At 52.1% G+C, this 24,848-nt stretch overlaps 1 protein-coding gene across 23 annotated transcripts in view; it reads left to right on the top strand.

Annotated features, from left to right (window-relative positions):
- The window catches only part of macf1a (microtubule actin crosslinking factor 1a), a 99,533-nt gene that overhangs the window by 19,855 nt on the left and 54,830 nt on the right, over positions 1 to 24,848 (top strand). For 9 of the 23 annotated variants that reach the window (XM_078791790.1, XM_078791791.1, XM_078791799.1 and 6 more), the window contains exons 1-19: positions 11,023 to 12,093; positions 15,263 to 15,429; positions 15,886 to 15,998; positions 16,251 to 16,357; positions 16,426 to 16,545; positions 16,751 to 16,846; positions 16,978 to 17,105; positions 17,257 to 17,350; positions 17,439 to 17,593; positions 17,655 to 18,150; positions 18,242 to 18,319; positions 18,864 to 19,025; positions 19,210 to 19,314; positions 19,378 to 19,473; positions 19,541 to 19,666; positions 20,248 to 20,400; positions 20,658 to 20,669; positions 21,030 to 21,184; positions 24,716 to 24,842. In XM_078791790.1, the coding sequence (XP_078647916.1) occupies positions 11,110 to 12,093; positions 15,263 to 15,429; positions 15,886 to 15,998; positions 16,251 to 16,357; positions 16,426 to 16,545; positions 16,751 to 16,846; positions 16,978 to 17,105; positions 17,257 to 17,350; positions 17,439 to 17,593; positions 17,655 to 18,150; positions 18,242 to 18,319; positions 18,864 to 19,025; positions 19,210 to 19,314; positions 19,378 to 19,473; positions 19,541 to 19,666; positions 20,248 to 20,400; positions 20,658 to 20,669; positions 21,030 to 21,184; positions 24,716 to 24,842 (3,474 nt within the window). In that variant the 5' untranslated portion in view covers positions 11,023 to 11,109. Of the gene's footprint in view, positions 1 to 4,252; positions 4,402 to 5,977; positions 6,040 to 7,185; positions 7,276 to 8,212; positions 8,291 to 8,375; positions 8,469 to 11,022; positions 12,094 to 15,262; positions 15,430 to 15,885; positions 15,999 to 16,250; positions 16,358 to 16,425; positions 16,546 to 16,750; positions 16,847 to 16,977; positions 17,106 to 17,256; positions 17,351 to 17,438; positions 17,594 to 17,654; positions 18,151 to 18,241; positions 18,320 to 18,863; positions 19,026 to 19,209; positions 19,315 to 19,377; positions 19,474 to 19,540; positions 19,667 to 20,247; positions 20,401 to 20,657; positions 20,670 to 21,029; positions 21,185 to 24,715; positions 24,843 to 24,848 lie in introns of those variants that run through there. The other 14 variants (XM_078791805.1, XM_078791806.1, XM_078791808.1 and 11 more) reach the window with 8 other exon arrangements.

Genomic DNA, 24,848 nt, shown 5'->3' on the forward strand with positions numbered 1-24,848 from the left:
CATGTAGCATGTTAGCATCAGGAACCTGTGTAGGTGTGTAACATTCATGCTAGCATAGGTGTTTGCCATGGGGTCCATGTAGCATGTTAGCATCAGGAACCTGTGTAGGTGTGTAACATTCATGCTAGCATAGGTGTTTGCCATGGGGTCCATGTAGCATGTTAGCATCAGGAACCTGTGTAGGTGTGTAACATTCATGCTAGCATAGGTGTTTGCCATGCGGTCCATGTAGCATGTTAGCATCAGGAACCTGTGTAGGCATTAGCATAGGCCACAGTCGGCCACACGGGACGTCGCGTTGAGCGGCTCTAGCCAGTCACGAGAGGGCTTTCCGGACTTTGCGGTGAAGCTAACATTAGCGCCATTGTGACTGCGCGTCATTGAGTTTGTTTATTTGGCAAGCGGCGGTCACGGGTTGAAAGTTGCTGGCTGTTGGATTAAGTTGGATGGCGGGATAACAACGTCAAGCTGTGAACGGCGTGCATTGTTTGCTAAAGGTCTGATGTGATTATGCTGACGGCGTCTGAGCGTGTGCTCGGCGGGGGAGGAGTCTGCAGGCTCATCCCGATGGTTGAAGTGAGGATGAAACGCGCCGACGCCCGTCCTGCATTGTTGGTCGCATCGGAACTTCCCCGGCTGGATGATCAGGTTCCAGAAAGGTCTGCGCGTCTGTGGAGTACACATCCAAGATGGTGGCTTTCCTTCCGGCAACTTGTGTGCTGCTCCATTGAAACCCAAAGCACACAAAGCAAAGGTCTCCCCACCATGATCCCTGACTCGGCCAGGGGTCGTGCTGGCACGCGCGCGTCGGCTGCCATCACATGACTTCCGCTCAGCCCACTGTGGGACTTTCCGCATTCCTTTGGCGCGCCGAGCAGCGCCGCACGGCCACCCCGAGCCAGCAGTCATCCGCCTGAGCTGAGGAGCGAGAGCACGGCGCAGTGAAAGGAGATCGGTGTTCCCGTGTCCTTGAGGCCCGAGTCCGCTCCGCTCCCGTATCTTCCGTAGCGTGGCGGTCCAGCCGGTGAGGGAGGACTGCCGTCATTTACGTCAACGTGCTAGCACCCCTCCAGGAGCACCGCCTGTGTGCACTTTGATAAGCGGCGTCCTCTGCTTATCGGCTTGGCCCACTTGGGGCCCACTTGGGGCCCTCTTGGGGCCCTCTTGGGGCGTTAGCCGCTAGCGCTCCTTCTGCCACATCAACCGCCAGTGGGAGGGAGCCCCTTCCTCACGACACGCCGTTGTTTCAGTGGGCCCCGTGTCAACACATTGGCAGCACCGTGCACGTGCCTGTGAGGGTGCACGGATGGCGATACCGGTCGCTGGACTGGCGTGGGAGCCCCGCCCCCATCCAAGCCATCAATCATCTCACCTCCACACATCCCAGCAGCACTTGGACTGACCTGTCGGCAGGCGGGGTCGAGTGGTGCAATGAATGCATCAAAGCTGGGGGGAGGGGGGTGCGTCCATGGCAACCACATCAGCCGGGGTCCACGGTTGCCGTGGTTTTGTGTTGGATTCTTCCCTATTTGTTTACACTCTTCACATTCTCGCCCCTCCCCCTTCCTTTTCTAGCAAAACACGCTGGCACTTGGGAATTCTGGAAAAGAACATGAAAACATTCAGTGGAAAACAATAAAGTAGGATTCTCTAGTAGCTTAGTCAAAAGAAATCACTGTCATGTTGACATGGGGGCAAAGTCGGGAAAATATGGGAAGAAAGGGAAAATATGGGAAGAAAGGGAAAATATGGGAAGAAAGGTGAAAGGTTTGGAAAAGCAGTTGCATGGTGTTGTACTGGACTGGGCCAAGTGCGCCCTCTGCTGGCTGCTGCGTGAATTGCTTGCTAATAAAGACAATAGGAAGCCATAGGTTACAAATGTGTCCCCTCTCGTCCTCCTTGTCTCCCCCCTCCTTGTCCCCCCCTTGTTTGCCCCCCCCCCGAAATGTGATGGCATTCTGCTGGGGGTGGGGGCATCTAGTGCACGTGATGAACCCCGCTCCTCCGTGGCTGGCACTCCACTGATTGGACAGGTCAGGTCAGGTGACCCTGGAGGGGAAAGAGCTCCTGTGTTCATCGGGAACAGGCTGACACCAAGGACGCCGGGCGTGGGCCTTTGTTGACTGGAAACAAGATCTCTATTCCTACACCACATGGTCACACGGGACCAGCCCCCCCCCATTCAAGGAGTGAAACCAGAAGCTATAAGCTATCACGGGACAGGACCTGTTCTCTATCAGCTATTGGCCAAGCCCGCCCTCTAGCGGCAGGACGATCATCTGCACCCCTTAGCTGCCTCCTTCATCACCCCTCCCCCCTCCCTCCTTTATAGCGCATATACCCTCACCCCTCCCTCCTTTATAGCGCATATACCCTCACCCCTCCCTCCTTTATAGCGCATATACCCTCACCCCTCCCTCCTTTATAGCGCATATACCCTCACCCCTCCCTCCTTTATAGCGCATATACCCTCACCCCTCCCTCCTTTATAGCGCATATACCCTCACCCCTCCCTCCTTTATAGCGCATATACCCTCACCCCTCCCTCCTTTATAGCGCATATACCCTCACCCCTCCCTGTGTTATTGAAAATGACATATGTGCCAAGAAGAAAGGTCAGAAAGCCAAAGTCTTTGTAACAAAGTGTGTGTGTGTGTGTGTGTGTGTGTTTGGTGCACAGGAAGTGGAGGTGGTGACTTCCTGCTCTCAAGCAGCCAAGCAACCGTCCTCCAACAGCTTGTTTCATGGAATTGGCTTACAGGGCGAGCGAGTTGGGGGGGGGGTGTATTTCGGGCGTTAAGCTGAGTAGTCAGCCGTGTGGAGAGACGCGAGGGTTCTGGTGTCATCTTTGGATCAGGTTCAGTGAGGCGGTCACCCACGGACGCATGGACTTCCTGTGTGACCCGGACGTCATGGCGCCCATCCTGGTGGTGACGGTCCAGTTCCTCGCTGCGGCCGGTCTGTGGTTCTACCGGCGCCGGCGCCGTGGTCTCCTGGCTGCGCTCACGCTTGAAGGAGGTAAAGAGTTGTCACATGCTTCCTGTTCAGGCCCCGCCCCCTTTCAGCTCAGACTGTTTGGGTTGGAGGGCTAGCATTTAGCCTGCTAGCATGTGTGAAACGTGTCTTTCATGTACCCGGGTTTGATTGGCCTGTGCTGCGGCGTGGCTCACATGGCGGCTTAGCGTCTGAATCCCGTGTGGGATTTGCTGTGAAGCCCTGTGATTGGCTGGGACAATACCTTGGTGTGATGTCACCTTGCAGGTTTACCTGCGCTGGTGGGGTCGTCTAACTGGCATCACCCAAAACCCTGCCTTCATTAAACAACCTTCCACCAAGTTACCCTGGGGGGTTAGAGGTCAGAGGTGCCTGTTAGGGGGTTAGGGTTTAGGGATTTAGGAGGTCCGGGTTTAGGGTCGGGGGTTTAGGGATTTAGGATGTCAGGTTTTGTTCGGGGCTCACCGTTCTCTTGTATGTCCACAAGGGGGCGTGTCAGGTCACATGGCCCTGTGATGAAGGCAGCTGGAGTATGTGGGCGGAGTCACATGGGATGAAAAGGAGGGATGAAAGGGGGCAAATGAAAGAGGAGAAGATGGCGTCCAGGAAGAAGACGAGTGAGAGGGTGAAAAGATGAAAGCGGCACCAGAAGCTGTGGTCTGCTTCCTGAGGGATGGACGCCAGACAGGAAGTGGAAGGAAAGATAGGCGCAGCTTGCAGAGACACTGCAGCTGTCATTTGTAGATGTCACTTCCTGTTTTGCCTCAGGCTTGTGCTGACTCGCCACTCCCGCCTGCCTCATTCTCGGCGAAGCATGACTCGGCAGAAGTAGCGGCATCAGGGAGAAAGGATGCGGCCTGTGATTGGATGATGGATTAGCAACATAGCAGAGCTGCTACGTGCGTCCCGGACGAGAGCGTGCAGGAAGGGGAGGGCATTGAACAGCCCATGTGTGCACAGCAAGATGCACTTTGACCTTTTGGCGTGTGCACGGCCTGAATAGCAAACGGAAGACGAGCTAGCATGTGAAAGCACGTGAGAGCTTCAGATCAGGAAGAACCCTGCAGAGCCTGCACCAGCTCTGTTCACACCAGGGAGGGGAGGAGGGAGGGGGGAGGGACAGAGGGAGGAGGAGGAGGAGGAAGAGGAGGAGGAGCCAGAGCCGACTTTGACACAACACGTGTGGACGAGCGGGACGGAGGCAGAGCGCCGGTCTGTGAGTCAGGCCCACGGGGACAAGGCCGGGGGGGCGGGTGGGCGCCTGGTGATCTTGGTACGGAGCTAGCATCTCAACACGGTCCCCTTGGAACAGGACCACGCTCTGGGGGGGGGGGTCTACTATGTGGCCTGACTACAGGAACCAATGTCTGCTCAATTCTCACCTGTACTCACGCATGTGCTGCACAGGTCAGTGTGTGTGTGTGTGTGTGTGTCTGTTAGCTGGTGAATCCTATGAAGTCTTCCTGTGTGCCCCCCCCCCCCCCATCTAACTATCTAGCTTGAATGAATGTCACTGTGTGCCTGGCACCCCCCCCCCCCCCCCCCTAGTCACTGGACTGCTGGACATCACCCTTTGCCTGCAACAAATACTGTGTATGTATGTGTGTGTGTGTGTATGTGTGTGTATGTGTGTGTGTGTATGTGTGTGTGTGTGTGTGTGTGTGTGTGTATGTGTGCGCCAAGCAGCTGAGCCACCAGGCAGGTTTGGGAAGGAAGGTGTGTTGCATGGGTGAAACTATGTAGCAAGAGCATGTTGAAATACGCCTCCTATGTCAACTGTGTGTGTGTGTGTGTGTGTGTGTGTGTGTGTGTGTGTGAGAGAGAGAGAGAGAGAGAGAGAGATGTTTGACCTAGTTCATCCACAGTCGAATGTCGTCCAACTTATAAAGCCTTTCTACTTTTGGAGCGAGACACTCCAAGGTGTCAGAGCTGGTTAGCGGTGTGTGTGTGTGTGTGTGTGCGTGTGTGTGTGTGTGTGTGTGTGTGTGTGTACTGTGGGAAGAGGAAGCGATACTGTCTCTCTCCACGTGGCGGCGTCTCCATGGCAACAGCTAAACACTTGTCAGACTAGCTCCTGTGGTGCTGCTGAGGTGTTTGAGCTTCTGTCTTTATTGCACTGTAGGGCGGCTAAAACATCTGCAGTACTTTGGAAAGAATACTAGCAAAATATTGACAAAAGTTGGATTATAACAAGAAGAGAAGTTGACATTTTCCAAGAACAAACGTGTAAACAAATGGTTGTTTTAGCAACGTAGACATGAAATACTAGCATTGAGATTAAATACTAGCATAAAGATGAAATACTAGCATAGAGATGAAATCCGAGTATAGACATGGAATACTAGCATAGCCATGAAATACTAGCATATTGATCAAATACTAGCATAGAAATTAAATACTAACATAGACATGAAATATTGGGTGAATGCAGTAGTAGTAGTATTGTGGGAATGCAGTAGTAGTAGTAATATTGGGTGAATACAGTAGTAGTACTATTGTGGGAATGCAGTAGTAGTAGTAGTATTGGGTGAATGCAGTAGTAGTAGTAATATTGGGTGAATACAGTAGTAGTACTATTGTGGGAATGCAGTAGTAGTAGTAGTATTGGGTGAATGCAGTAGTAGTAGTAGTAATATTGGGTGAATACAGTAGTAGTACTATTGTGGGAATGCAGTAGTAGTAGTAGTATTGGGTGAATGCAGTAGTAGTAGTAGTAATATTGGGTGAATACAGTAGTAGTACTATTGTGGGAATGCAGTAGTAGTAGTAGTATTGGGTGAATGCAGTAGTAGTAGTAGTATTGGGTGAATGCAGTAGTAGTACTATTGTGGGAATGCTGATGTTTGATGATGATGATGATGATGATGACGATGACGATGACGATGATGACACTGGCAAGCGGTGTGTCCCGTTCGGGTTTTCCTCGGGTGTGATTGGACCAGTCCAAGCAGTAAAAGTGTGAATCTTGTCATTGTCCTTCCAGATGAGCGGGACAGAGTGCAGAAGAAAACCTTCACCAAGTGGGTCAACAAGCATCTCATCAAGGTCGGTGGAAGAGGGACCCTCCTGGGTGGCTCGCCATGACACACCCACACATGACACATGATTATTATTCACACACACACACACACACAGTGTGGGGAGGTGGTGGGAAGCGGGAACGCCGGGAGTCGCATGACTGCGGAATGAGGCGTGTGTCTGACCCCATAACTGTGGTGACAGCCCCCCCCCCCGTAACGTGATATGAGCTGCATGGGGATGTAGGTCACACGGCAGAGGGCCGCATTTGGGATGCGGTTAGCCGCCCATGTCGGCGGGGGCCAGCCACACGATGCCATCATTGGCCGTGGTGCGTGTGCAGGTCTCGATAGGCCAGTTGCCAAGAACACACCAAATGGTCACTGGTCTGTTTTTTGGAAGCACCCCATCTAGAGGGGTCGGGCTAAATATAGCACCGGTTCCTTTTGCCACCTCTTGGGGGGACGCCAACACCAACACCAACACCCCCATGCTTGAAAACTGCAAAAGCTTTGCCGGAGTCCTCTGTGGAGTCAGCGGCTGCTCGGACCGTGTGCCCGAATGCAGTGCACCTTGCTGGGCCACGGCATGTGGCTCCCCCCGCCCCCCCTTCTCAATCCTCTGCTTCCTCTGATATTCGTGATGAATCTCTATTAACTCCACAAAGGCTTGTTGCTAATATGTCTACAATATACAGTATGTATAAATACCGTATATGAAACATATATGTCATATATACTATATAGACTTTATATAACCAAAAGTATTTGCTCACCTGCCATGACTAACATATGAACTTCTATTACATATACATGACATTTTGACATTACATGACATTTTGACATTACATTACATTTTGACATTACATTACATTTTGACATTACATGACATTACATGACATTTTGACATTACATGACATTTTGACATTACATGACATTTTGACATTACATGACATTTGTGTGTGTGCTTTAGTACAAAAGCAAAGCAAATATGAAAAGTGGCTGCCATTCTGTGACCTTTTTAAGCCCCCCCATTTCTACAGCTTTGTGACTTTGTCGGCCTCTTGTGGCGACAGAGGGTACTACAGTCTTCCTGTTTTGAGATTGACATTGCCCATGTCAGATGAACACCTTTGCCAATGTAAAATATGCCCCCCCCTCCCTCTCCATGAAGGTGAGGAAGCACATCACTGACCTCTATGAGGACCTCAGGGATGGACACAACCTCATCTCCTTGCTGGAAGTCCTCTCCGGTGTCACCCTGGTATGCAACACACACACACACACATGCACACACACACACTGTTGGAGTTGTGAGTAAAGAAGGTTGTATTTTGAAAATGTCATGTGACATCCCATCATGAAGATTTGATGATTCCGTCCTTCATCCTCTCCTTCTTCTCGTACCACATCTCCTGCCCCCTGCTGTTACCATAGCAACCGAGAGGCGCCCCCTCCCTGAGAAGGGAGTACGCTTCACGAGCGCCTCCTCTCATCCTGCTCACAGGAGAGGAGGATGGCGGCAACGATGATGATGATGATGATGGTGTTAAAGGAGCTCAGGGAGTACGTGCCCCCCCTCCCCTCCTAATATCACACCTTTGACCCCTGACCCTTCAGCTTGACACTGCTAGGATGCATGAGAGTGATGAGAATGCACGCAGGTATTTGAAGGGGGGGGTCAGATGGGGTACTGAGTTCCCATGAGTTCCCACATGGCGGACAGGAAGTGTGACGCAGGCTGGAATGACTTGGCTCCCCTAGGGAAGACCTGGGGGAGACCCAGGTCACGTTGGAGAGACCATGTCCCTCAGCCGGCCTCCACCAGGGAGAGGAACGCCTGGGCTTCCCTGCTTTGGATGCTGCCCCCCCATGACCGACCCTGGTTAAGAAGATGGATGGACCCAATGCTAAGCGGTGTCACACCATGCCACCCCGACCTCAAGGACGGTACACTGGGGAACTTTGACCCCTCCCACTTTGACGTTGGAAGAAACACGCATGTTGACTAATCATGACCCGTCTTGTCTAACGTGTGCGTTAATGACGTGTCAATGAAGAACGCCACGGCGTGCCCTTTTCTTCCCGCACCACGTTGTTGTGTTCTTCACCGGAGAAGCATCCGCACACCAGCAGCACTCTCACACTGCACCCCAAAAGCAGCCCCTGTGGTGCCTGATTGTTGTTGTCTTGCCTCGCAGCCCAGGGAGAAGGGCCGCATGAGATTTCATAGACTGCAAAATGTCCAAATTGCACTGGACTTCCTCAAACAGAGACAGGTACTCCTCGGCTCTGCTTCTTCACACGCACACGCACACGCACACGCACACGCACACTAAAGGGTACCTGCTCGCTGTCTTCCAGGTCAAACTTGTCAACATCAGAAACGATGACATCACTGATGGCAACCCCAAACTCACCCTGGGTCTCATCTGGACCATCATCCTTCACTTCCAGGTCTGTGCTGACTCCTGCTTGCTTGTAGCCATTTTTTGCACAGTAGATGCCCAATTTATTGCACAGCAGACGCCCTGTTTATTGGTAGACACCCAATTTATTGCACAGTAGATGCCCAATTCATTGCACAGTAGACTTCTATCTATTGCACAGTAGACTTCTATCTATTGCACAGTAGACTTCTATCTATTGCACAGTAGACTCCTATTTATTGCACAGTAGACCCCTATTTATTGTGCAGGAGACGCAGTTTACGTCCTGGCTTACTCATGTCAACATAAGCGGTTGTCAACATGATGGAAATCATCCATTGCTTGCACATTGACGTGTGATGTAAGACTTCCGGCATTTGTGTATTTTTTGTGTATATTGTATATATTTTGATAGCAGTTGTTTGCAGTAGTGTAATAATCAAAGGAAAAACTGCAATGTATCTGTGGCGGGGGTGGGTTGCAGGGCGGATGACGTCATCGTTGGCCATGATACATTTAGAAAATGACATAGCTGGGCATTAGGGCGCCTTAATGGGCATGCCCTGCCTCCATCCTTTCATGAGCTTAGGATGCATGAGTGCTGGAGATGCGGGTCATTTTCTGTGTTGGATCTTTCAAGCTGCAGTTGCAACGTGTCGCCACTAGTCTGTGCGGCCGTGTGAACCCAAACAAGGTGACAGGTAGCATGGGACACCTTCAGCTAGCGTTTGCATAAGTGTGAGTCAGCACAAAGATGTCTGCTGCTGCTGTGAGGGAGGGGGGCTGGGGGAGGGAGGGAGGGAGGGAGGGGGGGTGGCTGGGGGAGGGAGGCTGGATGCTGGAGGCGGACGTTGTGTTATCTTATATAGACGAGCAGGCGGTCATGGAACGTATGAGCGCCACTGGGGTGCTAAGCTAATGCTAAAAGGCCGAGGGCCGGAATAAAAAGTGTTCCCGTGTGGGCGGGTCCTTGTGAGCTGCTTCCATATGCACCAGCATATCATCATGCATCATAATGCTTTGCTGGTTTATGACGGATCTCTGCTTCCTATGTGGCTTGGCTTCAGCTGGGTGTGTGCGGTCCAGCCCGCCCAGAACACACACACACACACACACACACACACACACACGCTACATGTGCTGCAGCGTTGCCACTGGTGTTAGGAGCACGCCAGGCTGTGATGCAGCGGATGGCGTGCTGAAGGAGCGGTCTATAGAAGGCTGTAGCATGTGTAGCATGTGTAGCATGTGTAGCATGTGTAGCATGGATGTTGACATCCAGGCTCCCTTGGCAGCTGATGGACAAGAACGGGTGAAGCCACAAGGTCCAGGAAGTCGTGCAGACGTTCATTCAATGCAGCGTTTAGCTCCAGTGTGCCTTGGGTGGCGAACGGTTAAACGAGAGCGCGAAGGAGGCCATAACAAGGAAGTGGAATAGAAGAGAGCCGAGGGAGGGAGGGGGGAGGAGGGGGAGAGAGAAGAAGAGAGGGAGAGGGAGAGGGAAGCTGCAGCAGCCCAGAGATAAAAAGCTTTCCTCTGCCGGCGTCTGCCATCATCAAGCTAGCGAGCCAGGCGAGGGGCGTCGCGTTGTCCCTGGAGCTCCAGGCTGGCCTTCATCGGCAGGCCGCCCATCCTCCCACCCTCCCACCCTCCCATCCTGCCACAACGCTACGCTGCAGCCACCGGGCTAGCTTGTCTTCGTGCGGAGACGCCCTGTGATCCGCATCTCCATCCCTTTTTTTCCACCCGGAGTGGCAGGCGACGGTCCGGACTTCCCTGCAGCGGATGCAGAATTCTTCTGGCGTTGCTGCACCGGGAGCGGAGCCTAGAAGATGCCAGGCGAGCGTGTCGCCAGATAGACTCCACAGTGCCGCTCCGTCTTCCTAATGAGATGCGGTGAGGCGCTATTAGGACACATCATGTCCCCAGGGGGCAAAGACCACATCAGCCCCCGTCTCTTGAGGGCCTGTTGCTCCGTCGCACTGCACCACCTGATGGAGACAGGACTGGCTGGCTGACGGCACACGGACGCTCTGCTAGAAGCTGACTGGATGCCATCCATCTCCGTGGGAGATCCCACACGTGACGCTAGGCTGTCTCTCAGCTGCCTGCGTGGAGGAGCTAGCTTCCTGCATCCTGCATCCTCTTTCCACCTGCTCCTCGGGAAAGGAAGGAAGCAGAGATCTTGGACAGCCTTTCCACCGGCAGCTCACACTGGAAGAGGAGGAGGAGGAGGAGGAGGAGGAGAAGCCCACTCCCAAAGAAGCCGTGAGAGGATTGGCTGAGCCTGGCTGCAATCTGCGTTACCATTGGCTGCGTGACTCCCCCAACAACCAACCAGGACGCCGTGGGAATCCCATCCTGGCCAGCTCCGGGTGGGCCTACGTCACCACGTCTTCTACTCGGCCGCATGGGCTTCCATGAGCCAAGATGCTGGACTGACACCTGTCTTGTGGAACCCGCCAGGTCCTGATGAACGTGCTCTCACCGACTCCTCCTCGGCACGTGTCCTTGAATGCCACCCCAAAGCGCCAGGCTTCCGGGGACTACGGCGAAGTAGAGGCGGCAGCTGAAGGGGAAAGGTTCTTGCAGATGGCTTGCAGCTTCTATCCTCCGTCCATCCCGAATTTCTCCTCCATTTTGCCGCTAGGTCTCCTGTCAACACCGTGATGGGGAACTCCATAGGTTGTGTCAGACCCCCACGAGAGGGGGAACCCTGTGGAAGCCCCCCACTGGCACGCAAGAGGCGGCTACGCTTCAGACGTAGACAAAAAAAGAGGAGTAAAGATGGTGGTCCTGCTGAGCCTGATGGTGAGACGGAGCCTGCAGCTGGAGAAGCTTTCCACTCTGACATCCGCTGTGCTGGAGGCTCCCGTCTGACGGTGCCGAAGCTGGAATACCCAAATCCTGAAGCCCAGCATACCTCCAAAGTCAGTCCGGCCTGGAGAGGAATTTTCTGTCTTCCGGGAGAAGAAGACACCGTCAGTGCCATCGTTGAGGTCTCCAGCATCCCGAGCCAAACCACCACCACCAGCCCGGTCTACACGGCACCGGCGCCGGGCAGCGCCACTCCAGGGGGGGGGAGGCTCTACCAGGTTCGGGAGAAAGTCCACGGGGTTGTGGAGAAAGCCAGCATACGTGAAGAAGATATGGACGACGGGAGGGCAGCCAGGAATGAAAGACGGAAAGAGTCTTTGGAGGTGACGCCTTCTGCAGGAGAGCACAAAGGTGTGGTCCACATCAGAGAGGTAGACGGGAAGCTCTGCGTGGTGAGGACGGTCTACCCAAGTGACTTTGGTTCTCCAGCGTGGAGGGGTGATGGTGACCGTGAGGTGGAGGTCCATCAAGAACCGCCTGCTCCTTTTCCGGTCACTGACGACGTTTTCAAAGTCCAGCTCTCTGAGGATGAAAGTGACGCCCACGGGGACACCTGGGTTCCTGAGGTTCTTGGCTTGGACATGCCGGACCGTGCGCCGGAGAGGTCCTCCCTCTTAGAGTCCTCGGGCTACGCCAGCGACCTCCTGCTGACCTCGCCAGAAACGGCCGTCACCACTCCCAGCCGGGCGGACTGGGCGACGCTCACCAGTAGCTCCATGGAGATGTTGGACACCAGGGTGGAGCATCCTCAGGCTGCTGTCACACACCTGGCACAGGTTTGTGCTTGCTGGACCCGACTTGTTTCCCATACTGCGCCTGATGGAGCCACCTGAGTCGAGACGCACCACGTGGGGCGGACCTGGGGTGGACTTGGCCGCTTCGGACAGTACATTAGCAATAGCATTAGCACTGACAGTGCATTAGCGGTAACGGTACATTAGCATTAGCAGTGACAGTCCCTTAGCATTAGCATTAGCAGTGACAGACCCTTAGCATCAGTGATAGCCAATCAGCCTTAGGAGATGATTGCAGCCATTGGCGTGTATTGACAGGCTGACTTAGCGCTACGATGCTATCATCTTGGCGTGTATTGACAGGCTGACTTAGCGCTACTATGCTATCATCTTGCCGTGTATTGACAGGCTGACTTAGCGCTACGATGCTATCATCTTGGCGTGTATTGACAGGCTGACTTAGCGCTACGATGCTATCATCTTGGCGTGTATTGACAGGCTGACTTAGCGCTACGATGCTATCATCTTGGCGTGTATTGACAGGCTGACTTAGCGCTACTATGCTATCATCTTGGCGTGTATTGACAGGCTGACTTAGCGCTACTATGCTATCATCTTGGCGTGTATTGACAGGCTGACTTAGCGCTACGATGCTATCATCTTGGCGTGTATTGACAGGCTGACTTAGCGCTACGATGCTATCATCTTGGCGTGTATTGACAGGCTGACTTAGCGCTACGATGCTATCATCTTGGCGTGTATTGACAGGCTGACTTAGCGCTACGATGCTATCATCTTGGCGTGTATTGACAGGCTGACTTAGCGCTACTATGCTATCATCTTGGCGTGTATTGACAGGCTGACTTAGCGCTACGATGCTATCATCTTGGCGTGTATTGTCAGGCTGACTTAGCGCTACTATGCTATCATCTTGGCGTGTATTGACAGGCTGACTTAGCGCTACTATGCTATCATCTTGGCGTGTATTGACAGGCTGACTTAGCGCTACGATGCTATCATCTTGGCGTGTATTGACAGGCTGACTTAGCGCTACGATGCTATCATCTTGGCGTGTATTGACAGGCTGACTTAGCGCTACGATGCTATCATCTTGGCGTGTATTGACAGGCTGACTTAGCGCTACTATGCTATCATCTTGGCGTGTATTGACAGGCTGACTTAGCGCTACGATGCTATCATCTTGGCGTGTATTGTCAGGGTGACTTAGCGCTACGATGCTATCGTCCTGCCTTGTATTGCCAGGGTGACTTAGCGCTACGATGCTATCATCTTGGCGTGTATTGCCAGGGTGACCTAGCGCTACGATGCTATCGTCCTGCCTTGTATTACTATTATCATGGAAGGCTTTGCCCTCGTCTTCCTGCCTCCGTCCCAGCCGTCTAATCGTGGCAGCACAGACCTCCTTGGCTTTCCCAGCACGCCTTGCCAGGAAGTACTCTTTACACTTTGGTATATACATATCTAGTATAGTACACTCGGCTAACTGCTGGGGTTTTTGATGTTGTTGAATGCTAAGGCGCTAATGCACATTTGCTGAGTCATTCCAAGAAAATATGATGGGAACCCAAATACACAGTACTGTAGTGGCCAACAACTAGTATTACTAGCCCAAATACACAGTACTGTAGTGGCCAACAACTAGTATTACTAGCCCAAATACACAGTACTGTAGTGGCCAACAACTAGTATTACTAGCCCAAATACACAGTACTGTAGTGGCCAACAACTAGTATTACTAGCCCAAATACACAGTACTGTAGTGGCCAACAACTAGTATTACTAGGCCAAATACACAGTACTGTGTACTGGGGGGGGGGTGCAGGCCATGAACGTGTCGCAGGCAGGGATCATGGTGAAGGTGATGATGGCGTCATGGATGTTCCCATGGTAGCGTGTAGGGGTGTTCCCATGGTAGCGTGTAGGGGTGTTCCCATGGTAGCGTGTAGGGGTGTTCCCATGGTAGCGTGTAGGGGTGTTCCCATGGTAGCGTGTAGGGGTGTTCCCGTGGTAGCGTGTAGGGGTGTTCCCGTGGTAGCGTGTAGGGGTGTTCCCATGGTAGCGTGTAGGCGTGTTCCCATGGTAGCGTGTAGGGGTGTTCCCATGGTAGCGTGTAGGGGTGTTCCCATGGTAGCGTGTAGGGGTGTTCCCATGGTAGCGTGTAGGGGTGTTCCCATGGTAGCGTGTAGGCGTGTTCCCATGGTAGCGTGTAGGGGTGTTCCCATGGTAGCGTGTAGGGGTGTTCCCATGGTAGCGTGTAGGCGTGTTCCCATGGTAGCGTGTGGGCGTGTTCCCATGGTAGCGTGTGGGGGTGTTCCCATGGTAGCGTGTGGGGGTGTTCCCATGGTAGCGTGTGGGGGTGTTCCCATGGTAGCGTGTGGGGGTGTTCCCATGGTAGCGTGTGGGGGTGTTCCCATGGTAGCGTGTAGGGGTGTTCCCATGGTAGCGTGTAGGCGTGTTCCCATGGTAGCGTGTAGGGGTGTTCCCATGGTAGCGTGTAGGGGTGTTCCCATGGTAGCGTGTAGGGGTGTTCCCATGGTAGCGTGTAGGCGTGTTCCCATGGTAGCGTGTAGGGGTGTTCCCATGGTAGCGTGTAAGCGTGTTCCCATGGTAGCGTGTAGGGGTGTTCCCATGGTAGCGTGTAGGGGTGTTCCCATGGTAGCGTGTAGGGGTGTTCCCATGGTAGCGTGTAGGGGTGTTCCCATGGTAGCGTGTAGGCGTGTTCCCATGGTAGCGTGTAGGGGTGTTCCCATGGTAGCGTGTAGGCGTGTTCCCATGGTAGCGTGTAGGCGTGTTCCCATGGTAGCGTGTAGGGGTGTTCCCATGGTAGCGTGTAGGGGTGTTCCCATGGTAGCGTGTAGGGGTGTTCCCATGGTAGCGTGTAAGCGTGTTCCCATGGTAGCGTGTAGGGGTGCAGCAGCTGGATGTCAATGGATGCGTTGTTAGCTTGATGGTCGGGTGCCAACGCTGCAGGATGACAAAAAACTGCAGAGGCCGTCAGGCTGTGGTGGTCCTCACCGGAAGGTTGGGGGCCTTTGGGCTCACCTCATTGTGTTGTTCCTCATCTCCCCCCGGCGGCGCAGCCGTAGGCGGTCATTTCTCTCCACCATTGGGCAGCTTTCATCTCCTTTCCTTCAGGGGTCCCTAACGCCCTAAAAGTGTCCGTGCTCCTTTTTCTAAATGTCCTACCCAGATTTCGGAGATCTATGTGTGCGGCGAGTCGGGCGACCTCACCGCCAAGGAGAAGCTGCTGCTATGGAGCCAGCAGGCCACAGAAGGCTACCCGGGCCTGCGCTGCGTCAACTTCACCTCGTCGTGGAGCGACGGACGCATGTTCAACGCCCTGCTGCACAGATACAGGTGTGTAGCCTCTTCAGCGCTTACGGGCAGCCGGCGTCACGCCAGCATACGAGTATGTAAGAAGTATTTAAGAAGCAAGTGAGTGCTTTTCAATAAGACACTAATATGCACGAAAGTCATAAAGCCCAAAGGCAGCAGCTGGCGGGACAATGGGATGGACGTGTGAAACCCTGGATCAAGGTTTGCTAAAGAGCATTTCCATCCAGGTGCTGGCTGTACAATAGGCGGAGTCATCACAAGTACTATGTCACTGCAGGAAGTACATGTAGCATGGCAGTAGACTGATAACACCAACAATACAATAAAGTGCGTCTATTTTGAGAAGACCACTTGAATAATAAACAAAGTTTCTGTTTCTGACACGCGCCATCGCAAGGCCTCCACGGGCCCCACAATACGGTGGGCTCGATCTGGCCCCGGGCCTTGACTTTGACACCCGTGCAATGTGCTTCCCAGACCCGACCTGATCAACATGGAGGCGGTGTCGCAGCAGAGCAACCGTGACAACCTGGAGCAGGCCTTCCACATCGCAGAGTCGCTAGGGGTGACCAGGCTGTTGGACGCCGAGGGTGAGGGGCGCTCGTCATCTGCCGAATTATCATCAGCGTGTCACCACCGTCTCTATTGACATGTCTACTGGGAACAGGGGCCTACGTGGCCCTCAGTGGTCCCATACTGGTCGACGTGTCCTGCTATTTAGTCCCATAATGCTAGCCAGGTGCTAACAGGTGTCATGTTTCTGTGGCGGTCCAATTAATCAGAGTGTGTAGGAAACAGCGATGCATGTTCTGCGTTTGATTTGTCTTGTCCTCTTCTGGCAGACGTGGATGTTCCGTCTCCAGACGAGAAGTCGGTCATCACCTACGTCTCGTCCATCTATGACGCCTTCCCCAAAATCCCCGAGGGAGGAGACGGCATCGCAGCACAAGTACGTGACTCGTGCGGTGTGGAGGATACTAGTTGTTGAGGATACGTTGATATCTGATGGTCTAATAGGAGGTGGACCAGCGCTGGTCGGAGTATCAGGCCAGGTTCTCCTCTCTGCTCCAGTGGAGCCGTCAGCAAACGGCCCTCATGGCCAACAAGAACTTCCCCCAGGATCCCGTGGAACTCAAGGTGAGGCTGTGGCAAGTCAAGCTGCTTTTTCAACGTTTCCAAAACAAAAAGGACAACGTGACGCAGCAACTGGGATTTCAAAGTAAAAGCACCTTGGGGGAGGCTAGATGGACGTGGGATGGCAGCATGAAGGAAGGAAGGAAGGAAGGAAGGAAGGAAGGAAGGAAGGTTAGGATAACACGTCTCCTCCCTCCTCCACCTCCAGGCACTTTACAACCAGTACGTCCATTTCAAGGAGACGGAGATCCCTGGCAAGGAGGTGGAGAAAGGTCACGTGGAACATCTCTACAAACTCCTGGAGGTCAGCTACCTTCTTGTTTTTGCTCCACACTGACCTAGCATCCATGTACTGCACACTATGGATGTACAGTACTACAGCTGTGTACTATACACTATGTACTACATGGATGTACCGTGTGTGTGTGCACCAAGGTGTGGGTGGAGTTTGGGCGTATCAAGTTTCCTCAGGCACTCCATCCCAACCACCTGGACCAGGAGTGGGGAAAACTCATCCTGGAGATGTTGGAGCGGGAGAAGGCTCTCAGGCCTGCTGTGGACAGGTACACACACACACACACACACACACACACACACACACACTTCCAAGTCCACAATCATACATCGGCTCCTCCACACCCAACTTTGGATGGGGTGTGCCTGGAGATGCCCGGAGAGGAGGTGAAGATGCTGAGGGCGTGTGCGTGTGTTCAGACTAGAGCTGCTGCTCCAGAGAGCAAATAAGTTCCAGAAGCTCGCTGTGGACTTTGAGGAGAAACTGACCCTGGCCAAGAACACGCTCCAAGCCGTAAGTGCTGACACCTGGGGTGGGGGGGTGGGGGGGTGGGGGAGGACCACGCTGCTCCAGGGCAACGACAGATACGGCCGCTTTGCAGGACGTGACCCGGGCGGAGCGCGGCGAGGTGGTGCAGTGTGAGAGCGAGCTGGCCCGCTACCTGCAGGACTTTGAGTCTCTCATGGGACAGATCCAGCAGGAGCTGCAAGTCCTCCGTGAGGAGAAATACTACCAAGTGGACCAGCTGGCCTTCAGGTGGGTCCACAGGGTGGAGGTCATGAGGACGTCTTCTGAAGCCCGTTTTGCTCTTTTCCAGACAATCCTGCCTTCAAGAGGAGCTGGTGTCCCTCAGGCTTCAGTGCTCCAGCGTCTTCAGGAAAGGTCACTTCTCGCAGGCCCCAGGGAACACGGCCGAGGAGCTGCTGGGCCAGCGGGCCACGGGCCCCGGGCTCTCGCTGGGCCAGATGCTGCTGGGGGCGGCTGGCGCTGTGGGGGCTGCGCTCTGGCGGCGTCCAATGTCTCGTTCCCAGCTGGTGGCCATGTCTTCCTCGGAGGACGAGGGCAGCTTGAGGTTCGTCTACGAGCTGCTGGGATGGGTGGAGGAGACGCAGGTTAGAGCATCGGACTTGCCAAGGTGGCCCTGGAGAACAGTTGAACTCTGGTTGAACCCGTGTTTGCTTCAGGAGCTTTTGGAGGGGGCCGAGTGGGGGGCAGACCTTCCTTCGGTGGAGAACAACCTCCAGGAGCACAACAGCGTGCACGCTGCGGTGGAGGAGCTCATGAGCGGCCTGCAGGAGGCACGCGGCTATGAGGTACAGGACGCTCACCTCAGGAGCAACCCCAAAACATGGATGCTCACTTCAACATCGCGCCCTCATCTTCCTCATCTTCCTCATCTTCCAGCCCAACGTCTCCGCCAACTTTAAGAGCAACTACTGTGAAACCCTGGACAAGCTGGAACATCAGTACTGCAAACTGCTGGTGAGCAAACGTTCCAAACGTTCATGCCTTCACCTCGTTCACCTCGTTCACCTCGTTCATGCCTTCACCTCGTTCACGCGTTCACCTCGTTCACTCGTTCACCTCGTTCACCTCGTTCATGCGTTCACCTCGTTCACTCGTTCACCTCGTTCACCTCGTTCACCTCGTTCATGCGTTCACTCGTTCACCTCGTTCACCTCGTTCACCTCGTTCACCTCGTTCACCTCGTTCACCTCGTTCACCTCGTTCACCTCGTTCACCTCGTTCACCTCGTTCACCTCGTTCACCTCGTTCATGCGTTCACCTCGTTCATGCGTTCACCTCGTTCACTCGTTCACCTCGTTCACCTCGTTCACCTCGTTCACGCGTTCACCTCGTTCACCTTGTTCACGCGTTCACCTCGTTCATGCGTTCACTCGTTCACCTCGTTCACGCGCTCACCATCCATCCATTGAGCTCATGCATCCCTCCATGCCCTGGCCTGTGCTGGAAGCACACAGGAGAAGAAGAAAAGTGTTGTTGAGCATTGCTGCCGTTGCCATAGGAACACTCGTCATGGCGCCTGCGGAGCCTGGAGAGCCTCCACGCCTTTGTGGCGCACTGCACCGAGGAGCTGATCTGGCTCAACGAGCGCGAGGAGGAAGAGATGGCCTACGACTGGAGTCACAACAACGCCAACATGGCCGACAAGCGGGACTTGTACAGCGTGAGTGGGGGAAGGGCGCAGACAGGGAGAGGACGCATGGAGCTTCATAGTGTACGTGCTGTCTGGGGGGGGGGGGGCTTTAGCCTAGAAGAAGGAGGGTTGAATGACGAAGCGGGCCACGCATACATATCTTCTACAAGCCGGCGTGCCTAATGAAGCGTCCCGTGGTCCCTGGTGTCCCCAGGAGCTGAGGTCAGAGCTGGATGAGAAGCAGCAGGTGGTGCGATCTCTGCAGGAGACGGCCCACCGCCTGTGTCAGGACAACCACCCGGCCAAGCAGACCCTGGAGGTGAGGTACAGGTCAGGTGACGTTTCCGTTGGCTCGGCCGTATCCTCATGGCGACCTTTGCAGGCGTACGGGGCCGCCCTGCAGACGCAGTGGCAGTGGGTGGACCAGCTGTGCGTGTGCGTGGAGCAACATCTCAAAGACAACACCCTTTACTTCCAGGTGACACCCGCCCCTCGCCCTTTCATTTGCCCCTTGTTTGATTCTTACCCTGCGCGGTGTCTGGCAGTTCATGGGCGACGCCCGGGACTGCGAGTCCTACCTGCGCCAGCTCCAGGAGACCATCAAGAGGCAGTACACCTGCGACAGGAGCAGCAGGCTGAGCAGACTGGAGGACCTGCTGCAGGACTCCATGGTACGGCCGCCTTCTACTACTACTGCTACTACTACTACTACTACTACTACTACTACTACTACTACTACTGCTACTACTAGTACTATTACTAGTACTACTACTATCTAACAGCTGTGACCAAGTGTCTTCAACACATTTGGAACACCACATCCCAACTTTAGAAGAATGATTGTCACATGGGAAGTAGGACTTGAATAATAAGAAATAAACAAATTAATCAGGAATTAATCATGGAAATGAAGTGGCTCATCAATGTACTTATTTGTCTCTTTACCCCTCTGCTGGGCCGGTTTGGTACTACATGCCCATCATCAATGCATGGAGGCATTTTAAGGCAATGACGGAGCTTCTATTCTATTCTATTCTATTCTATTCTATTCTATTCTATTGTATTCCTCATCTAGCCTCCTGTCTTTGTGCTTCATACCCGTCTATTATCGTGTCAAATAATACATTTCAAACTAACTCCACGCCTACACACCAACGTGATGGCGGCGTGGGCGGAGATGGCGGCGCGGGCATCGCCCCAGAGAGCCGCTGTGCGTGCGTGTCGCTGTGCTGATGGTGAATTTGTCTTCCAGGACGAGAAGGAGCAGCTCATCGAGTACCGCGGCACGGTGGCCAGCCTGGTGGGACGGGCCAAGACGGTGGTGCAGCTTCGGCCCCGCAGCGCCGAGAGCCCCCTGAGGGTGGCCACGCCCATCAGGGCCGTGTGCGACTACAAACAAATAGAGGTACGCCGCTCACACTCCTGCACACTGCCGTACGGGGTCGTAGTAGTTCCCGGGGGAGGGGCCTTTAGGACATCACGTGACATCATGCAACAGCACAGCAAAGGTCCTCACGCCTGAAACGGAGCGACTCGCGTCTGAGTTGCAGAAAGGAGCACCAGTCAATATGTCTTCTTTTCTTTCTTCTCTCCATCCTTTCACTTCCTTCCCTCCTTCCTCCGCCATCGGCCTCGCTGTGGTCTGCGGCCTGGGCTGCCAAGACAAACGTTCAGGTAGAGCAGCCTCCGTCTTCTCGCACCGCTCCCTCCTGCCGTGCTTCTCCGCAAGGAGTGAACCAACAAACGGGGCCGCAATGTATCTGTGGCAGGGCTCCATCAATCAATCAATGGATGGAAACATTGCCTCGTCTTTGTGCTCGGCTGCAAACCACACCAGAGGTTTCGTAGGAGCGAAGCAGCTCCTTTACGTCGGCCATCTTTGACGCTTAAAGCCGCTTCCTGCATCAGCCTTGGCTTTCTGTTCCTCCCTCATTTGCATGCTAGCTTTGCTCCTCTTTGTTGCCGTACTTCAGTCACGGGATGATCAATGACCTCCCTTTCTCCCTCCCTGTCCTCCTTCCTCCCGCCTGTCAGATCACCATCAGCCTGGGGGACGAGTGCGTGCTGGAGGACAACTCCCAGCGGACCAAGTGGAAGGTCATCAGTCCCACGGGAAACGAGGCCATGGTGCCCTCGGTGTGCTTCACCGTGCCCCCTCCCAACCAGGAGGCCGTGGACGCCGCCTGCAGGTGGGACGCTCTTTGGGGGCACCGTGGGTTCCGGCGGGGCAACACCCACCTCACGGCCTCCAACATCCACATGCACATGACACGTGCACCACATCTCCTCCATACTGGCAGCTTTCTGTCCTCAACCGGCCCATGACGACCAGCATGTATAGAGTATACTGAAATACCATGACATGACTACTAGCACATACATGGGTACTATGGGGAGTACACAGAGTATACTGAAATACCATGACATGACACTAGCACATACATGGGTACTATGGGGAGTACACAGAGTATACTGAAATACCATGACATGACTACTAGCACATACATGGGTACTATGGGGAGTACACAGAGTATACTGAAATACCATGACATGACACTAGCACATACATGGGTACTATGGGGAGTACACAGAGTATACTGAAATACCATGACATGACTACTAGCACATACATGGGTACTATGGGGAGTACACAGAGTATACTGAAATACCATGACATGACACTAGCACATACATGGGTACTATGGGGAGTACACAGAGTATACTGAAATACCATGACATGACACTAGCACATACATGGGTACTATGGGGAGTACACAGAGTATACTGAAATACCATGACATGACTACTAGCACATACATGGGTACTATGGGGAGTACACAGAGTATACTGAAATACCATGACATGACTACTAGCACATACATGGGTACTATGGGGAGTACACAGAGTATACTGAAATACCATGACATGACACTAGCACATAAATGGGTACTATGGGAAGTACACAGAGTATACTGAAATACCATGACATGACTACTAGCACATAAATGGGTACTATGGGGAGTACACAGAGTATACTGAAATACCATGACATGACTACTAGCACATACATGGGTACTATGGGGAGTACACAGAGTATACTGAAATACCATGACATGACTACTAGCACATACATGGGTACTATGGGGAGTACACAGAGTATACTGAAATACCATGACATGACTACTAGCACATACATGGGTACTATGGGGAGTACACAGAGTATACTGAAATACCATGACATGACTACTAGCACATACATGGGTACTATGGGGAGTACACAGAATATAGTGAAATACCATGACATGACTACTAGCACATACATGGGTACTATGGGGAGTACACAGAGTATACTGAAATACCATGACATGACTACTAGCACATACATGGGTACTATGGGGAGTACACAGAGTATACTGAAATACCATGACATGACACTAGCACATACATGGGTACTATGGGGAGTACACAGAGTATACTGAAATACCATGACATGACTACTAGCACATACATGGGTACTATGGGGAGTACACAGAGTATACTGAAATACCATGACATGACTACTAGCACATACATGGGTACTATGGGGAGTACACAGAGTATACTGAAATACCATGACATGACACTAGCACATACATGGGTACTATGGGGAGTACACAGAGTATACTGAAATACCATGACATGACTACTAGCACATACATGGGTACTATGGGGAGTACACAGAATATAGTGAAATACCATGACATGACTACTAGCACATACATGGGTACTATGGGGAGTACACAGAGTATACTGAAATACCATGACATGACTACTAGCACATACATGGGTACTATGGGGAGTACACAGAGTATACTGAAATACCATGACATGACACTAGCACATACATGGGTACTATGGGGAGTACACAGAGTATACTGAAATACCATGACATGACTACTAGCACATACATGGGTACTATGGGGAGTACACAGAGTATAGTGAAATACCATGACATGACTACTAGCACATACATGGGTACTATGGGGAGTACACAGAGTATAGTGAAATACCATGACATGACTACTAGCACATACATGGGTACTATGGGGAGTACACAGAGTATAGTGAAATACCATGACTGCCAATCGATGGAAATGCTGAGTTATTGGAGCTGTTGAACATTATCAGATTGGTTGTTATGTTATTATTTATGTTTATGTTATGATGTTCTACATGAATTGTGGTGCCCGGCCAGAGGAATAAGACCAATGGTTGGTTATGTTATTATTTATGTTTATGTTATGATGTTCTACATGAATTGTGGTGCCCGGCCAGAGGAATAAGACCAATGGTTGGTTATGTTATTATTTATGTTTATGTTATGATGTTCTACATGAATTGTGCCGCCCGGCCAGAGGAATAAGACCAGTGGTTGGTTATGTTATTATTTATGTTTATGTTATGATGTTCTACATGAATTGTGCCGCCCGGCCAGAGGAATAAGACCAGTGGTTGGTTATGTTATTATTTATGTTTATGTTATGATGTTCTACATGAATTGTGGTGCCCGGCCAGAGGAATAAGACCAATGGTTGGTTATGTTATTATTTATGTTTATGTTATGATGTTCTACATGAATTGTGGTGCCCGGCCAGAGGAATAAGACCAATGGTTGGTTATGTTATTATTTATGTTTATGTTATGATGTTCTACATGAATTGTGGTGCCCGGCCAGAGGAATAAGACCAGTGGTTGGTTATGTTATTATTTATGTTTATGTTATGATGTTCTACATGAATTGTGGTGCCCGGCCAGAGGAATAAGACCAGTGGTTGGTTATGTTATTATTTATGTTTATGTTATGATGTTCTACATGAATTGTGGTGCCCGGCCAGAGGAATAAGACCAGTGGTTGGTTATGTTATTATTTATGTTTATGTTATGATGTTCTACATGAATTGTGGTGCCCGGCCAGAGGAATAAGACCAATGGTTGGTTATGTTATTATTTATGTTTATGTTATGATGTTCTACATGAATTGTGGTGCCCGGCCAGAGGAATAAGACCAATGGTTGGTTATGTTATTATTTATGTTTATGTTATGATGTTCTACATGAATTGTGGTGCCCGGCCAGAGGAATAAGACCAGTGGTTGGTTATGTTATTATTTATGTTTATGTTATGATGTTCTACATGAATTGTGGTGCCCGGCCAGAGGAATAAGACCAGTGGTTGGTTATGTTATTATTTATGTTTATGTTATGATGTTCTACATGAATTGTGGTGCCCGGCCAGAGGAATAAGACCAGTGGTTGGTTATGTTATTATTTATGTTTATGTTATGATGTTCTACATGAATTGTGGTGCCCGGCCAGAGGAATAAGACCAATGGTTGGTTATGTTATTATTTATGTTTATGTTATGATGTTCTACATGAATTGTGGTGCCCGGCCAGAGGAATAAGACCAGTGGTTGGTTATGTTATTATTTATGTTTATGTTATGATGTTCTACATGAATTGTGGTGCCCGGCCAGAGGAATAAGACCAGTGGTTGGTTATGTTATTATTTATGTTTATGTTATGATGTTCTACATGAATTGTGGTGCCCGGCCAGAGGAATAAGACCAGTGGTTGGTTATGTTATTATTTATGTTTATGTTATGATGTTCTACATGAATTGTGGTGCCCGGCCAGAGGAATAAGACCAGTAGTTTGAGGTGAAGAGATTCCGTGTGTGCAGGACGGAGCAGCTGTACCAGAAGGTCATGTCCTTGTGGCACCAGCTCCACGTCAACATGAAGAGCGTGGTCTCCTGGCACTACCTGCTCAAAGACGTCCGCACCGTCTCCGAGTGGAACCCGGACAAGGTGGGC

This window comes from Doryrhamphus excisus, linkage group LG7 (assembly GCF_037039965.1).
Source record: "Doryrhamphus excisus strain RoL-2023G ecotype Guam linkage group LG7, RoL_Dexc_Guam_v1.1, whole genome shotgun sequence".
Taxonomy (NCBI): Eukaryota; Metazoa; Chordata; class Actinopteri; order Syngnathiformes; family Syngnathidae; genus Doryrhamphus; species Doryrhamphus excisus.